The sequence below is a fragment of the Megalops cyprinoides genome, chromosome 15 (genome assembly GCF_013368585.1).
Source record: "Megalops cyprinoides isolate fMegCyp1 chromosome 15, fMegCyp1.pri, whole genome shotgun sequence".
Classification (NCBI taxonomy): Eukaryota; Metazoa; Chordata; class Actinopteri; order Elopiformes; family Megalopidae; genus Megalops; species Megalops cyprinoides.
In genome coordinates, this window is record NC_050597.1 from 3505001 (window position 1) to 3523984 (window position 18984).

The 18984-nt window shown below is 47.3% G+C and overlaps 1 protein-coding gene across 1 annotated transcript in view; it reads right to left on the minus strand.

Annotated features, from left to right (window-relative positions):
- LOC118790271 (regulating synaptic membrane exocytosis protein 1-like) overlaps positions 1 to 15524 on the minus strand; it is a gene marked incomplete at its 3' end in the record, with an annotated part of 45817 nt that extends 30293 nt beyond the window's left edge. The window contains exons 1-2 of the mRNA XM_036547175.1: positions 15189 to 15524; positions 9880 to 9951 (exon numbers count right to left, since the gene is read on the minus strand). Coding sequence (XP_036403068.1) covers positions 9880 to 9951; positions 15189 to 15355 — 239 coding nt within the window. The remainder of the gene's footprint in view (positions 1 to 9879; positions 9952 to 15188) is intronic.
- Positions 15525 to 18984: the final 3460 nt, after the last annotated feature.

The window sequence follows — 18984 nt, forward strand, 5'->3', positions numbered from 1 at the left end:
GTGGAACTGTAGGCAGATTTTGCTGCTGTAACTGTACCTTCATTTTAAACATGATAAAATTTGCTACAGATCAACAATATAAGTATATTTAGCCCAGTGTGCTATTGCTTTAAGATAAGATAAGAAAAGATAAGACTTTATTGATCCCCAGGCGGGGAAATTTGTGACACAGGATCACATGTGTAGTTGCTTTTGAGAGCTGCTGTAGTGTCATCTTTGGGAAGGGTTACTTAAATTCAACAAAATAAAATTAACAAAATCCAAAGCAAAAACAGAAAAGTCTCAAACAAAACAGTAAAGTAAATTCACACAGTGTTCAGATCAGGCCTGGTGCTATGGGGGTGCTTAGGGGTGCACTGTACCCACAGATGGACCTCAGTGCACCCCCAGTTGTCTCCTTATATCCCAATGTCTGCATAGTATTTGTGACTATTTGTGCACCCCCGTGGATTGCAATTGTACCCCTCTCTTTTGTCTCCAAGCATCGAGCCTGGCTCAGATGCATTCGCCCACTGCCCCAGACTCACACTGCTTACCCTCTCAGGTGTGCTGTTTATGTCAACACTCTGCCCTGAATACTTTCCTCCCCACTGAAACAGCTTCCAGTATTTTAGTTCCCACCTTTAAAGGAATACTATGACTCTTGAAGGCAAAATGCAATGCCCATGCAAATTTGCTCCACATAGCCTGACTATATAATATAGGCATAATATAGGTGGTGTTTAACAGTAGTCAATCCACTGCAGTGTCTTAACTGTATAAGCAATGCCATAGGGCCAGTGTGCACTTCCAGGGTTCCCAATATAATGGCCTCTTTTCAACTGACTGTCTCCAGGGAGTAGATTTGCCAATATAAAACAACAAAGGTAACCACAGTGTTCTCAATGATAGCTCTAGTCCTCACAGGTACAATGCTTACTCTGATAACAGTTTTCCCAGACAAGCCAGGACTTAAGCACACTGTTGCTTTTAATGGAAAAGTTCCCAACTGCACTACCTGTACGTGTAAAACAATCAACAAACACATCGCAATGTAGTCTCACCAAAAGTATAACATCTTCTGTCAAAAAAAAAAAAAAATCCGGTATCATTAGATGACATAATGTATTGATGACAGCATTTTTTTAGCGAAAAAGTAAAGGCTTAAAGTGTAAACTTTTGGAGCTAAAAATGAAAATGTTTATTTTTTACTTATTATTATACATGTAACTTAATTTAACTTAATTCTCTCCTTATTAATGCCATTATATATTGATGTAAAAATGTCTCATAATGATCAATACTGAAGCAAAACTGAAAATTGTCCCTAACATTGCACTAATTGTTGGAGAAGCACAGAGGCAGACTTCACCATTTCTCAGCAGCTTCAAATACTGTCAAAGGGACAAATAACTACAGCAATAAAAAGGCTGAAGAAATTATTTTCCCTCAGTGACTGACAGCATAAGGACAGATAAGCTTAAAAACAACGGAGGCACAAGTCGTGCATGAGGCAACAATAGGATCTGCAGGGACATTAGGAATCTCCTGAGACAGGGAGAGGAAGAGAGAGAGGGGGGGGGGGGGGGTGTTGGAGTGAGAGAGCAGGGGGAAGAGGAAGGGAAAGACAGGCTATGGTCGCACTATGTTAGGGAAGCTGTCATTGTGCTACTGAAATCTATTTCTCACACTCTCCTGTAATCATACTGTAGTCACACTCTAATAGTCAGACACACTCCAGTAGTGACACTGAGGAAACCACCTCTCAACACATACAGACACACACACACACACACAGTCTCCTTCCATCACACAGACACAGACACAGACACACACACACACACACACACACACACACACACACAAACATTCTCTTCCAATTACACACACAAACATTCTCTTCTAATCACACACGCACACACACACACACAGTCTCCTTCCATTACACAGACACACACACACACACACACAAACATTCTCTTCCACACACACACACACACACACACACACACACACACACACACACACACACAACCACATCTACACGCTGTGTGAGGAATCCCTTGACAACATGATATGACATAGCTACAGGCCTTCAACACCTATCAACAGTTGATCACTGTAGTCTGTCTGGGGACCAATGACCAGAAAGGGTTAAAGCAAACATGCGCTATTCCAGGAAAAAGCTGGAGTCTTCCCTGAAGAGACACATGCGGGGACCCCCCAACGAGCTGCCCCGGCAACTGCCTGCTCATTAAACATTAATGCAGTCGGGTCCTGGGTGCACTAAAGTGCATACCTCTCACTCTGTCTCACTCTCTCTCTGCCTGCTTTCCATGTACAAGCAGTCGCAGCTACCCACCCTCTCTTCTCCCCCCCCCCCCCGCAGGTCCCCTGCAGCCCCCTGAAGTCCTTTCAGGGCAGAGTGCAGTCCCCCCCCCCCCCCCCCCCCCCCCCCCCCCCGCCCCATGAGGCAGTCACATCTGTGTGTCACCCCTCACTGCACTAAGGAAGGCTGGCATGAAGATGAGGATGGCATCGTCACACGCCCTCCGCAACACCCCCGAATGCTGCGCAGAACCCGGGACCCACCATCTGTTCTCACACGCCTTCCTTCCCCGCTGTTGACAGGCTGTGTGAGGCTGGGGAAACGTCCAGGGCATCTCTGAGAACATGGATCCAGATATATCTCACTCCTGAGCCATTACCTCCCATTGCATTACATTATTGTCATTTAGCAGACAGTCTTATCCAAAGGCTGTAGTTTTATGCTTTTATACAGCTAGATTTTGGTAGCTGCATTTGAACACAAGCTGCTGGTAGACCAGAAGCACTGTAATCTGCAAACGATAAAGTGCTATAAACACGCCACGTCCAAGCCACACCCGTGCCACGCCCGAGCCACACCCGAGCCACGCCCGGAGACAGCGGGTCAGAGTGGCAGCGGCACGTCCTGCCAGGACAGGTGGGCTGTGGAGAGCGTCTGTCTGCGACGGCACACGCACGTCTCCTGTTATGTGCTGCACTGCTTCAGCGTGAGGACTTTAATTCACTCGTCCTGCTGATGGAGAGGACCCAGGGGACCTGGGAGGGATAAATAAGAGAAGGAGAGAGGGGAAAAAGAGCATCTGTCCCAGCGCGTGAGGCTGGGGGGTGAATGTTCCCTCTCTCCCACACCTGCTCCATCGTATCACTGCTCGTCCACAGGTGGGCATACCTGGTGATACCTGTGCTCCTTGCATCTCACGCATGACCTGTTTTTCCCTATGTCTCACTGCCACGCCCTGCTACAACACACTAGCTCATCACGACTGCGTTACCCCCACTCTCCCACTGTCCCAGAAACTTCCTCAGGACGTGGGCTGTCTTTAGGCCTTTATCACAGTCTTACTGCTGCTTGGTTTGACCCTCTTATTCCCTGCTCCTGCCTGCATTTCTCACACTCACTGTGAGGATGAAGAGGAGGCCTCCCTTTCTCCGAGAAGATGGCCTACTTATCTCCCGCTTCTTAAAAGGGATTTTCTTAGATGATGAAAGCCTGCCAGGAAAAGAATCTCAAGGTCTCGATTCATCCTATTTCTTATTTGCCGTTTTTAATATCTGATTTATTCCGTTTATATCGCTGTCTAAGTCTGGGCCGTGACTCATCTTTACTTAAGCACGGCTAAAATGAGATGGAGCTGTGCGCAGGTGTGGAGTGCCTCAATTACTGCTATTACAAAATCGCCCCAGTCACTTAAACAGCCATTTTTTACCTCCAAATGCGTTTCTTGACTGATTCGTCTAACAGACGTGGGCCGCTGTTGGTTTCAAAAACACTCCTTACGCCAGCTGTGTGCCTCTTTCTGAGATCTGCCCTGATGCGAGGGGATTCAGAAACAGAGCCACAGACAATCCGCAGCGAGTTGCCAGGTTTTCACCCTCCCATCACTAATGTTTCATGGTTAACATGTAGATCATCAGTGATGCATACAGACAGAGGAGACAATATTCCGTGATTCATGGCCGTCTGGGCATGGCTACACAGAGCACAAACACCATGAGTGGGCCAATAATTTCCATGTGTGTTACACTAAAAATAACAATGACACATACACACACAAAACCACCCGCGCACAAACACACACACACAAACACCTCTATCCCAGAGCTTGGCTTGTCAGGCCTAGCTCAGTTCCAAAAAACAGCTTTTATACCTTCCGGGGATAAAAGCGACTGAGGCCCAGCAGAGAGACGGGAAGTTTTCAAAGCTTTGGCTGTATTAAAAAATAATCGCTGCAAAAGAACAAAAAGTGCCGAACGTGGAGCCATTTGGCATTTGCAGGAACCTGGAGGATGCTGGGAAGAGAGAGTGACAGCCTGCTGTTTGTGGAGAGAAAGGACACAGACAGTACGCTGCTCCGCATCTGAAAGCCACGGCAGCCCTCCCGTCTGAGACGGCTCCTCCAGGTGTTGCAGACACACCCGACTGACAGAGAGCTGTGCTAATTAAAAGTACAGGAGTACTGTCAGACACAGGAAAGTTAAATTAATACAGCAGAATGAATTGTAGACAAACCCAGTTTGATACTGTCTTTCCCCAGAGACCAATTCAGAAACACCTCGCTCAAAGCGATGCCTGTTCTACCCAGATTATCTCTGTACATTTGACTGTTTCCACAGGAGGGCAAAGGTATTAATTTCTAGCCTTCTTCACCTACTTTTCATGGGAATTATGATTGTTCACTTCTTGAATGTTCCTGACTGTTCAGTCTCGTTCATTTCCTTCCTTGACGGTAACCTACATTCTCTCTCTTCCTCTCCCTCCAACACCCTCTCTGCTGACCTTCTTCAGTCACTAACTGTGCAGTTAGTGACTGAATTGCAATTGTTAACATTATTCAAAATGAAATGAAAATAAAAACAGAGCATTAGCCAACACTAACAGTGAAGATGTAAAGGTATCAGGAACAGCTTCCAAGTAAGAATTTGTCTGCAGCCCACCATAACTCAGCATCAACTTCTTTAACAGACACCTTGAAAACTTTGTGTCTGCTGTAGTACCATTTATCTCTTACAGAAAGACAGTCTAAACAAATGTTTCTTTCTTTTTCCTAGTGTATCCACAGCTCAACTTTCCATTTCCTCCAATTAAATTAAATTCTCTGACACTCTGGGGATTCCTTACATGCACACATTCACACACACACGTACACACACACAAACACACACATACACAAACACAAACACATCACATCATCACTTTCCTCATTTCCGAAGCAAAGCCCTTCCAGACCTCTGCTTGTCAAACATAGGCGATACAGACCGCTGACCCAGGATCAGTGCATGCTGCAACCCCCCTACAGGACCCCATTCATTCGGGGCTAACTGTAAGCAGATATGGTGCGTGTTTCAGCAGCGTGTTTAATCCCTCAGTCCTGTCGATCTGTAGATTACGCTAGATTACCGTTCTCCTAAACACAGTCATAATTTCATAATAAGATGACTTTTTTATCCATTGTCCTCCCTTTGTGGCTCATTTAGGGGTGACAGTAAGTACACCACTCCCCTTCAGGAGTGGACAGGCAGGTGACATCTCTCCCTCACCCGCAACAGAGCATCCAGAGAGACAGAGGGCCCCGCAGCTCTGAGCTCACCCAGGCAGGCCGTAATCTGCCCGCAGCCCAGAGGCTTCCCCTCCGTCACCTCCAGCACAGCGGGCTGCTTCAGCGCAGACGCAGGCCCGTTTGGACAGCCTCTCAGAGCACCCAGCGGCCTCCGGTCAGCAGACTTCTGCCTCCGGTCAAATCTACTGTAAAACGGACATAATTGCTGTGGAGCAGAGTCACCAGCCAGGCTCCCGCACTGATCTCCGGCCACGCCCTGGGCTGGAACCGCCTCGTCGCCGTGGCGCCCAGCGGCCCGGCGGCCTGCCGTGTGCCATCACTGGCAGGCACATATGCTCCGTGCCACCAGCGTGGCCATTGCCCACAGGCCAAGAGCGGCCCTGATTGGCTAGCCTGCTGGCTCCACCACACTCATATGAGCCACTGACAGCAGGGGAAGGCCTGGGTGGTTTGGGGGTAAAACCCACCTGAAACACAGATATCTTCCAAAAAAAATACTGCTGGATTGCAGGGCAGTGGTGCATTTATTTCTGTTGTTGATGTTATTAGCTGGATCACCCTTGGGTTGTAGCATGTGTAACTAGGTCTGCCATGGGCAGCCCAAAGGTTGCCAGTTCGATTCCCGGGTGGGGCACAGCTGTTCCGCCCTTGAGCATGGCACTTAGCCCAAATCATTTCAGTTAAATAACAGGCTGTGAAAGGATGGTATATAAAATGTAACCTAAATACATAAAGCTAGATAAGGACATCTGCTAATGAGTAACCTCTGACTGTCACATTAACCCAGATACCTAGTTTTCTTAATATACACAGTGAGTATTGTTCAACTAAGTAGATCGAGCTTAGCAAAGGGAGATCCAGACATCTACATACACACTGAGCATAAGTAGGGCAATAAGGAGAGCCCTCCAACACCAGCACCGATGCGGTGACCACTCTCAGCACTGCATTCAGGGACAGAGCCACTGGGTGCTGCTACAGCTTGGACTCCTTGAAAGCAAACTACAGAGAAAAAAGCATTTCTATTTTAGGCTGTGTAACTGTGGTGCTGCAGAGATAAGCGTTACATGCAGTGGAGCTGGTGACACACAGTATGATTCCCCTATTTCAAAAATTCATGTGATGTGTCAGCCCTGGCTTGTCTGACTCTGCAGTGTCCCAGTGATAATGTGTGTCAGGTTCACTCACAGTTCACTCAATGGCCAATTCCAAGAATCCTAGCAAGTGTGTTAGCTCTTACTTACTGTAAGGTGGCACACCTTAGTAAGTCACTCTGCCTCTCCAAATGCCACTGTGACAGGAGATGTCATTCAGCCCCAGAAAGGCTGAATAACCTCACGAGCTCCACTTCCTTTGCCCACTCTCACAGTGACAGACCCACCCACAAACACACACTCCCCACTCTCACAGTGACAGACCCGCCCACAAACACACACTCCCCACTCCCCCTGCCTACTGACAGAGTGACAGAACCACCCATAATTACACATTCTCCAATTCCTGTGCCCACTCTCGCAGTGAAAAAGCCACACTTCCCACTTTCCCTCCCCACTCACACGGTGACAGACCCACCCATAAACACACACACACACACACACGCACCCACACACACTCCCCACCCTCTCTCCCTCCCTCCTCCTGGAGCTCAGTTCTCAGCCGTCTGTTCAGAGATCCCTCCGTGATTCGGGTCCCGGTTCCTCGGCTCCGTCCCTCCCTCCCACTCTGCCCGGATTCGGCAGCTCCACTCCAGCAAGCACCCGGTGCTGTCACGCATGCTGTCCACTGGCGGGTGGGAACAAATGGCTTTTAACAGCTCATCCTCCTCTGAGGGTCTTAATGGTTGTATGCGCTGCTATTAAAAGCCTCCTGATACTTAGGGTTTTTTTTTTTCCGAAGGGGATTAATGGTAGAGACCCACTCTGAGCCGGAAGCAAAAGTAGGTAGCGTAGCTGCGGGCGGAGAGAAATGACACAGATATTCTATATATCGGCCAGATGTTGAGCTCTGTGTGCTTCACGATGAAAGTTCTGCTTCTGCTATTGCTGAAGATGCTGTATGAGCGTTCTGATTTGCAGGGTCATTATGAATATTGACGAAGGGGCGTGGCTGAGTGCTGAGCAACCCGAGCTGGCACAGCAATGCCGACAGCACCACAACCCCCCATTACCTCCTAGAAGTAGAGAGGACAGAAGGGCGCACAGGAGCTGAATATCTGGTGTGGATATAGAATATCTGTGCAGAGGATCTATTCCCCTTCTCTGATTGGACCTTCACATGAGCCCTGCCACTACCCACCACCAAGGATCTGATTTCAACTGCGCACTACAACCAGGGAAAAACAACCACCAGTCATCTAACCTTGAGGTGCGCTCTGCCCTGACACAAACACCTGTCCAGTGAGCACTGTGGATCTTTAGCACAGCATTGCTTTTCTAAGCAGGCGTCAGCCGTAAGCAGTCATCCAGTGCAGATGCTATATATCTGTGACACTGCGACTGGTCATATCCAGTCTTCTTCAGGCACCAGATGTGCGGTCAATGTCCGCCCTAATCCTAAACCCCTCCAATCCCGAGCAGCCTTTGATTGGGGAAGCGCGACCCACGCCTCCTCCCCTCCGTACTGCTGACACGTGTTCCTCTACACCACAGCCCGGGAATGGTCAGCACTGGAGCACATCGTAACAGGGCGCGGTTTTCTATTCTCAGGATCCTCGATCGCACTGTTGGGGAAGGCTGTTTAGTTTCTCATTTCAGTACCATCTTCATTCCAGTTATACGCTTTGGTACTCTCTGCGGAACACTCCAACACACACCCACTCATACATTTAAACACACACACACAGGACCCTACCAGTGTACACAATGACAGGCAGGCCCTACAGGTATGAAAAGTAAGAGAGACCTGACCCTCCAGGTTTACAACAGCAGACAGGCAGGCAGAGTAATCCATAATTTCCTCAGCAATGACCCCATCAGTGGTACAACTTAAAACTCATAAAACTCATAAATTCAGCTAAACGTGTGTCATTCAGTTATAATTTAGAAGAACGTTTCTTTGTCAAAACTGAGGAATCAGAATCTAGGACTTTGGATTTTGAATTTTGAGGATGTTGCATGACGCTAACAGTGGCCACTGACCCCACTAAATCATTTTTAATGCCCACCTTTAAGTTCCAAAAATCGTTACAGAGCCATGCACCATGGACCTCTACTCAATCTTTGCAAATCCGAATACAAAAACAAGCCCTTTACCCCGGGAAGTTCAGCATCGATGTTCTGAGTTGGACTGAAGTGCTGAGCTGAACTGAAATTGGTTCTGAAGTGAATGGAACAGCTGAGAGCATAACGAGCCTTTGGCCTTTATTTTAAATCCTTAAGGTAATGTCTGACTGAAAAGAGTTCTACAGTGACTTTCAAATCACATCACCGGAGGGAATACAAAACACAAGCAGATTTAACAGTGAACATGAGCGGTGAGCCAGCCTCAGAGTGCTGTGTACTTAATGTAAATGCACCAGAGGAACATTCAGATTGCAGCTGAGAGCAGGGCAGGTACGTCTCCTTGTTACAGCTAAGGTACAGCGTCTGCAGCTCTGGGACACTGTGCATGAGAATCTCACCACACAGTCTGCACACTGACACCCAGCACCCTGACAGGCAACACACTAAAACTGCACTCTGACACCCAGCACCCTGACAGGCAACACACTAAAACGGCCCTCTGACACCCAGCAACCTGACAGGCAACACACTAAAACTGCACACTGACACCCAGCAACCTGACAGGCAACACACTAAAACTGCACACTGACTCTAAAACTGCACACTGACACCCAGCAACCTGACAGGCAACACACTAAAACTGCACAATGACACCCAGCAACCTGACATTCAACATACTGGCACTCAGCATACTGATTTTAAGCTCACGTGTACCCAACACACTGACACCCAGCACACTGATACCCAACACACTGAAACTCAACATACTGATAGCAAACACACTGACACTCAGCACACTGACACTCAACACACTGATACCCAGCACACTGATACCCATTGCACTGATATTTTCCAGCAGTAGCCCTTTCCCATTCTCACTCCTCTCTGGACATGAAGCATTACAACAAAGCTGCCACAACTATTACATCACATCTGAAACTTTCAAGCAAACAGTACACACAATATACTGGCAACCAGAGCATAGCCATCACAGCTTGGATAATACGAGATAGAAGGAGACAGAGAGACAGACATAAACCTTTGCGTTCATCACAAATGAATCAGAATGTTACCTGATGTCATTCTGTGGAGGAGGCTTCTTTCCCAGAAGGTGAACAGTTTTTGCTTCTATGGGTTTTTCTTCTCTGCAACACAAAGAGCAGTATTAAGAACAGCAATTGTGGATACACAAAAAAAAAATCCATTCAAATGCAGTAAAAGATTTATTTAGCAGACAGTTAACAAGAATGTGATTTGATATGATGACCTGCTGGAGATGGAGTAAAGTATCCATTACTTGTGCTGTATATATTACCAATAGGATTTTTGGATTGCTACATTTAAATATCACGAAAAATGTATTCAAAAAACACAGGTCGTTGAGAACTGAAGTGTCTGTGAAGCTCTGTGTTTCTCCTCATCGTTCCCAATCCTGCTGATGGCAGGAAGCACTGCTTTCAAAGACAGCTTCCACAGCCTGCAGAAGCTGTGTGGGGGGCAAGCCCCTCCACTCAGGGTTCAGGGAATGAGGAACGACCCAAAAGAGAAGGAGCAGCCTTCCTTTTCAATGGCTTTTCTGTTCTGTGCTCTTTTTAGATAATGTTTCCAGTTTTATTGAGACGAGCCATTCGCAGGAAAAATGCTGAAAACCTACGACCGCAGAATCAGCTTGTCTGAAACCGACCATGATGCGAAATATCTGTGGGAAATCACAAACCCCGCCTGGTAACCACGCACAGAACTTTCCCCACTTAAGGGTAACTTAAATAATGATTTGCTGAGCTGGCCTTTGATTTGCTTTGGTTTGTTTAAGTTCCACTTTATTGGAGTGAATGGGGAACCAGACTTCAGCTACACAGTTGACAGTTATTTCACCTAAAAAAAACGTTATATAATTGTCTGATAGGTGTCTGCAAACATGCTGTGTCTATATGTACTGTTAGCTGCTGATGGCTGCTGCTTCATTCTTCATTACAGAGTGTCTGTTGGTCCCTGATACATGGCTAGGCAGAGTGAAAGAGCCTAACGGCCAAACTTTACCCCAGTTTATCGGGTGCTCCTGCTTTCCCCATTACCCTGCCTCTACAGACGACCTTAAGTTACTAAAGCGCCAGTTTAGGCTGTGATCTGTGGCCACATACTCTCTGTAAAGCTGTGTCACATTCAGCCTGAGCCAGTCTAGCAGCAGTCAGTGGCAGTTTACTTGTGGCAGTTTAGGTTCTGCCTGCGTTAAGCTGAAAGGCACTTTCAGGATAATTACATGTTTGAAGGTCAGTTGCCCTTACCCTTGCTTTGCCTTTATAAACCTTGGATTTGCTTGTGACAGTCTGGCCTTGCCAGTGTTTGCCTAGGTTTCACCGTGACTTTCTGTGCTTCACTTGTATCCAGTCTGCTTGGAGTTTTTGGTGCCCCATCAACACTACTGCAGCTGCATGGCTACCGCGTGCCTGTTCCTCTCACATATGCTTTAGTTCAGACGGCCTCGCCTGCTCCGCTGCCACCTGCTGGTGGGACAGGAAAGTGCTGCTAACGCTAGTGGATTCTTCATAGAAGTCAGCTGAACACTGGCCATGAAAAACATTAGCCTTCCCTTCCCAACAGCTCGCTATTAGTACCTCAAGCTGGCCCCAATCTGAGACAGACAGCTCCTCGTGGACCCTGAAAATCAAGAACCTGAGCTGCCCATGGTCCATGTGGAGGCAGAGACATCCAGAGTTAGCGCTCCTTGTTTCAGCACTTTAACCCACTTTCGCACTGCAGGTAGCACCCCAGAGGGCTTGGCAACACAGAGTTTTCTGTAGTTAAAACTATGCCCATTTTGATAAATGAACAGCTGAGCTGATGATGCCTATTTTAATGCATGGAGAAAACAGCCCTCATCATTTCCAAGGCGCACGTCCTGAACAGCCAGAGATGCCCTCAGAGGTTAAGCATTTACACCTATTTACTACCATTTACTACCAAGAGCAGGTCATGTCAGTGTGTTTACAAGGACGGTCTTATGCTATCCATTATGTTATTTGTTAAGGTCAGAGAGAAAGGGAACAGGATGTTGAGCAGAGCAGAGATGGAGGAAGTGCCAGAGTTGCTGTGCCTGCAGGTGTCTGGCTCCTGCCGCCTCCTGGCCAGGTAATCATTAACCCCGCGCCCAGAGCCCGGGACCCGGGACCAGCTACCAGAGCTGAGGAGGTGAGCGCTCAAAGGGAAGGGGTGGAGGAGAGACGGAGGGACAGCAGATACAGCCGCATTCTTCTCAGGTGCTCAGTTGTGCAGTGTTTGCCCACCGCGCTGACAGCGAGTCGGCTCAGAGAACACTCCTTTGGTTCCGGTTTGCGGACAACGTGTTCTCTGTTGCCCTCATTTCACCCCTTGTAAGAATCTTTATAAGGTTCACAGAGGGCCTCGGCCCTGCAGTGGTTCACAGATACTCTCGATCGCTCCCGTGACAGGAGCTCAAACTGCCCTCTTAGGGGTAGGCCCACTGCTCGGACGGAGGGAACTCATTTCAGTGACAATGAAATGGATGGGAGATAGTTAATACATTCATAAATGCATAATTGTGCCTTCGCTTCAGTATTGCACAGGAAAATCCACTGTACATTCTGTTCTCACAGGTTTCAGCACCAAATACCTGAACCAGCCAAAAACTGACACTACTGATTAGATCCAAATTATAGATGAAGGGCTAGGATTTCTAAATATGAGGCTCTTTGCAGCACAACCTGTCTTAAAATAGATCTCTGCACGATCGCTTATGTCATACCATTTCCTGCACAGAGTTCTGAGAGAACAAAATGTTTCTATTGTGGTAGTGCTTTTCCCCTTTAAGAGAGCTCTGGGTCAGGGCAAATGGGAATGTCACATGCCGGGTGGGCTGGGTGTACAAGCGGGCACCCATCTCACCCCTCCTCCAATAAAATCTGGCATTTGGGAGTCATGTGACGTCCATCCTGCATGGTAGAGGTGCACCCAATAACACGCTTTGCGGTCAACGCACAGGTGATTATGTTCTGGGATCCAGTAACAAGGTCAATGAGGGCTGGTCAGCTACTGCACGGCCAGGTGCCGTCGGGGTGTTGAGAATGCAGAGACATGTCAGCCTTCTCTCAGGTCTCATTCTCATGCACAGCTAGTGGTCATACACAAACGGACACCGGCGACACGCCTTCTGGAAGTATTCAACCTCCCAGGTTTCTCCTGTTTTGTGGCTTTCAGTCACTTCCAGGATGAATTGAGCATCTATAATCTGTACCTGTAATCAGATCCACAATAAACCCAATGCTTCACAGCCAAGGCAGGGGCAGATTATGCTAAAAAAAATCCATATCTCTATTCATAACGGCTGGGAAATTCCCTTTGATTACACCTCACAATTTCAATGGACGTACGGAAGCCACAGTCTCAGTTTGGGAAATGACAAAAGCCAGATTCTCAGTACCGTTTCTAATTCTGTTTATGTGCTTAAGTTTGAGGTATACCCCTCTGTCGTGATACTAATGTACCTGTCAGTGATTCAGAGCACGACTTAATTTCAAAAGTCGAACTTGAAACACGTTGTGCACAAACAGTTTTACAGTATTTCTCAATAAGCAAGCGTGCGTGCGTTGCCCTTATTGCTAAAAACACCGGATTGAGAAGTAAACTGCGTGATTACAGCGCTATCAGAACATTCTGACGCATACATGTTTGCCAGCCTGAACTGAACGGTGTGCGTAAGTATAATGGCATATTTATGCGTTTGCCACGTTCCCAGAGGTCCACCTGCTGTCGTTAAACGTTACGTTATCTATACGTCGCAACGATGTGAAGGTATTTGTAGAAAACAAGTGAGGGGGAGGTTCTGCTCAGTAATATACAGGTGACAATACCGTTTCTACCTTAGGCCTATATCGGCAGCGTAATTATTATTAACCGGGATGACTCACGTCATATTTGTCTGATGTACGTATGAGGGAAACCCGACGTGAGGGCTACGATCTCCTTCGGTCACGATGACAAGCTGTACGGAATTCTGTCTTTCGGTACAGCCAGCAGACGTGTCTTTTCAACGCCGAATCGGGTGCACCGCAGATACGTGACAGAACGTTCAAAAATAGAAGATCGGTACCGCAATTCAATTCACAATCGTTAAAAATCGATGCTATATTGCTGCCGCGTGTATGTATGCGTGTGTGACAGAGAGGGGGGCGAGGAGGAGAGAGAGGAGGGAGAGAGAACGTGCGTGCATGTGTGTGTTACGAGACCAGTGCTGGATAGAAAACGCAATCAGACGGGTAGTTGAACCGCTCCATCTACAGGTCCAAGAATTGTACTGAGAAAGTGCTGGCCTACATCAAGCTTAATTTCTTAACCACACCCGCTCGTCCAACAGCGAAAATGAATTCCGCCTCGGGTAACTTAGTCATACAGTAGAAACACATGGATCCCGCACAACCTAACGCAAAGCAGAAAGATCTCACGCTTGTTGTTGACCAAATTTTGCATCAGTTACTGCGCTCAGTCGAAAGCCATGTGATTGCTGAGTAGCAGTGTTGCATTGTTGATGACTAATTTCGTGTAGTATGTATATTACACATTATACATTACACAAACGTGTTACCTCCTCCTGTATGTAAAGGTGGTTAAGGTGCAATCAGTGGGGATGGCTCGTCCCCATGTAAAACTGGCGAAATATAAACAAGGATGGGTCTTCAAAAAGAACGAGGGTAAGGTGTATTCACACGCTGTGGTACAGTGATACTACTCTGCCCGGGCTCTAAGGTCCTGTCACACCCCAAATCACGTTACACCTGTGACTGCGCTCACCCGGCTCTTATCACTCCCACCCCCAATTCATTCACCAGCGCGTGCCGACACCCCAACCCGCCTCCTCGACCCGTCCGTTTCTTCCACACCACAATAAAACGAAAACTAGCAAACCACTTCACCGTCGGAGACCGTTCCTCCAACCTGAGGAGCGAGGAAGCTACCTGTGCAGCAGGGCATTTCCTGAAATTAAATGTATCAGGAGACACTATGAGGCTGGGCACGACGTACATAACATAGTGGTAACCCGTCGAAAGGGGCTCAATGACATCGATCTCGGAAGTAAATTAATAACTTTGAACAAAAAGGCTAATGGCCAGGCCATGCCGCTAGCATAACCTCTGTCCACACACACACACACACACACACACACACAAACGGACAGCCAGTCTTATATGTGCTACAGCTAGTGAGAGGGTGTGTTGCCGTACTAACGGAAAGCACAGCTAGGTCTACTGATAACGTATTGAATAAACAGTACAGATAGTGGCGGATGGGAGCGAGTCTGCCCTCGGGACACGGCCACCGTTGTGAATGAGAGTGTAATGGTCTATGAAAGGATATGATCACCCCTTACTTTAACATGGCCTCTTCTTTCGCCTCTTCCTCCTTCTGCCGAACCATTACAGCCATAATAATTTTCCTCTCTTCCTCCGTGAGGTGACTGAGGTCCGGCAGTTCGGGCATAGAAGGCGGCGCGGTGGGTGGGCGAGGGCCGCCGCGGGGCCCCACAGAAGCGGACATATTTTATCCCTTCTTGGCGTGTCGTTTTATTGACAATATCCCGAGTGACGAAACCCGCTGTTCACGACATAGTCCTCGGGCAGAGCGGGGGCTCGGGCAAACGGTGCAAGCCGTTCATGGTTGCGGGCACCCACGGATATGCTTGTTTCTATTCGGCGTTTTTCCTCCTTCTCTCACTCTCCCCCCCACCCCCCGCCCTCCCGCCTCTCCCCTCCACCTCCAGTTACGGGTAGCCCATGTCTGTAGCACCAGACGAGATCACACAGTGGGGAAAGCCTGGCTTTGTTGGCTGCCGTGAGATGTGCCTGTCACCGGTCTCGGACTTGGTGTTGGATGGAGGCTAGGCGGAGTCCGTACCCTGCGCTCGCTCTCTCTCTCTCCCTCTCGCTCTCACTCTCACTCTCTCCCTCTCTCTCTCTCTCTACCGCCGCTGCTGCCGATGCTGCTGTCAGGGAGACGGAACAGTCAATGGGACCGCAGCCCCTCAAGCGCGTACCTTCCTCGAACAGAGACGCGCATACTCATTTGAGAATGGGGACTCACCGTACGCGCACGCAGCGCCTTCCCGTTTCCTTCCCCCTATTGGAGCTGGTGACGCGCTTTCCTACTACAAGCACACGTAGCGCACCTTCTCTCCCCTCCGGGCTCGTGCATGAGAGCGGAGCCCCCGGAGTGCGCTGCCTGTTTACCCTAAACGGGTCGCTCTGTTCAATGCTAACTATGTATCAATCACGGGAACAAAGAGTGGTAAACAAAGCTATACTCTAATTCTTTTCAACACTATGGATATATATTTCTGGGGTACGATTAAAAAGAAATAAATAAATAAAAGACGGTGTTTTACATGAACCCAAAAATACGACGTCCCAAACTAGCTGGGAGCCCTTTTCTACAGCGCCAGATTATTACCTCGCAACTATTGGCTTTATATGGATTTGGGAATTAGGCACACCACTTCTTGATGTAAAATCTAGACCATACGTCCAACGTTGGCTGGGGAAATCCAGAGCAGGATCGACGAGAACACAGAAAGACAGATAACTACATTAGTTACAGTACTGTGCAGCCAAGTGCAGCCGTTTAGAGAAAAAGCAATTCAGAACCACGGACAGCGCGTTGCCCTGCGCTCTGCGCGGTACCGTGTGAAGCTGCGCCGACGGTTAACGGCCGTTCGAAAATCTGAAGTAGGATACATGCTGCTTTAAAGTTTTATTTGACAGAAAAAGAATATATTATATGAAATGCGTGGTTTTCCTAATAAGATGTTCCATAATTAGATCATTTCGTTTCATATTTAGGAGAGTCTTCACACCATTTAATAAGCGATCAAATTCTATGAAAAGAAAAAGCCTGAACATTCATTGTTAAGATTTTGCTTTAGGGAGGTAGCCTATATCTAAACGGGCCTATTTATTTCTGATATATTAAATCATATATCATGATCGCACGTTGCTGCCATTGTCTTTTAATAGTTAGCTTTCAAAAATTAAGCTTATCAACTGACTTGGTGAAATATATTTTGCTTCTTTTTCAGGTTTGACGGGGTTTGTGAGTGACGCGTGAGTGCGTGACCTAGTATCACACATTCTCTAATGCGTGCTGTTTTCACCGGGGCTGAATCTGACTTCATATGCGCCCACAACCCCCCACGCATGTGCTTCCCAGAAGAGTTCCGCGGCTCTTTCACCACCACGCAAATTCTGACACGCCACGTGTGAGATGCGGGATTGGGGCGGAGTTTCCTCGAAACGGGGGCGTGTCTCATTAAGAAAACATGCGCACCCTGGCCCGACGCTGCAATCAGTTTTTTTTTTTTTTAGCTACAGCCTCTCCGCTCACGAAAAGGTGCAGGGAACACCATATTGTCTGTAACTAAACAAACCACTTCAAGGTTAAAATAGGAAACTGGATTATTATATTGCAGATATTACATTTTCTCACACTGATAGTCCAGTCAATACAATTTTCTATGAAGACTGAAATCTGTAGACAGACAGCAGATATGGTGCACCAGTGAAATACAGCCTATACATTGATGAACACCCAAATGGTGTTCAGTTAATTGGTCATATGTACTATCACACGTGTATAAACAACCACGAATAATGTCCCCTGTCAGACAGTGTTCTATAAGAGTAAGCACACCAGTGCGGGGAAACGCCTGACATCAGAGACCCCCCGCTCCCTTCTCTGTCCTCCCGGAGGGGTGGCCGGGCGGAGGCGGTCCATCCTGTTTGACAAGCGTGGCTGCCGGAACTCTCTTGTGCTGTACTCTGCCTCACTTGTAAGTCACTTTGGATAAAAACATCTGCAAAATGAATAAACAAATGTAAATGTATCTAGCTAGCAAATGCAAAAGACAGGCCTGCCCATTTTATTACACCACAGTATGTTTTAACAGTGTCGTGTCTGACAGGGTTGAAACTGAGAATTCATCCATTCTAGCTGGAATATGGACACACTGGCTGGACTGAGGTCAGATGATGGGATGTATCTGGTGGGTGGGTGTGAGTGACTGGGTGGGTGTGTGGGTGGATTTAGTATCATAGATGCAATAAGAACAAAGGAATCACTCAGAAGGAAATCCTGCCATTCTGACGGGAGTAGGAAGGACACTGAGGTAGGTGTGTGTGTGTTTCATCCCAGCTTTTATAACTTCCAATGTCCCTGGCAGTGATGGCTTTATTATTGGTAGGCACATAGAATGGACAGGTCAGAGGGCCAATGGTGACCTTGAGGGGTTGTGCTGGGGGATGTGGCTGTAATTTTGGTTACCTGTGGGCATGCAACTGACAAAGGGGAGCAGCAAGGCAAGTCTGGACAAGTTTGAACCAGTTCAAGCAAAGGCCTGTAAGATGTGTTGGTGATGTGCCCCTTACTACCACAGACCAGAGACAAACATGTGGCACTCCGAAACAAGGTGAGAGTGACATGTCGATTCAAACAGTAATTGACACGGTTGTTAGCTGTGTACATTTTATAAGCACATGATCACTGAGGACAACAACACGACCATTGTATTAATGCTGCTGCGGACGAAGCTTGTTAAAAACCTAACCCATGTGACAGCTAACAAAATTTTCCAAGAATCATGTTGGACCACTTAGCTGGCTAGCAAACTAGGTTGGCTAGACTACAGACCGCAGAATGTCAATTTTCAGGTGCTTCAGCCAGTTGTCTTAAGATACAGCACACATATAAAATTCTTCCATGCTCAATTTCTAACCAACTGTTTCATTTTATTAATCAATAATGCACTCAAATATTATAGTTCATATGGGTGGTTTTTATGTGGAAACTTCCATATTGTCTATTGTTCTCACTCTGTTATCTACTTGATCACAAACATGAGGGAAATTGTGGAATCAGGTAAGTTGTAGTGACTTTATTATTTATCCAAATATTTGCTATTGACATTTTTAACTTTTATCATTTTGTACAGAAACGTTGAAATAGCTCACTGCTGAAATTTCTCACAATATCAGATGAAGTCTGAATCGTCCTCATCATCCATAACTTTTTTTTTCCAGAGGATTTGAGGTCATACCCTGTTATTTTTCGTTCGCTCTTATGGGTAATGTTACTTAGTGTGAGTAAGTGTCCAGCAGAGGGCAACATAGGGTAAATGA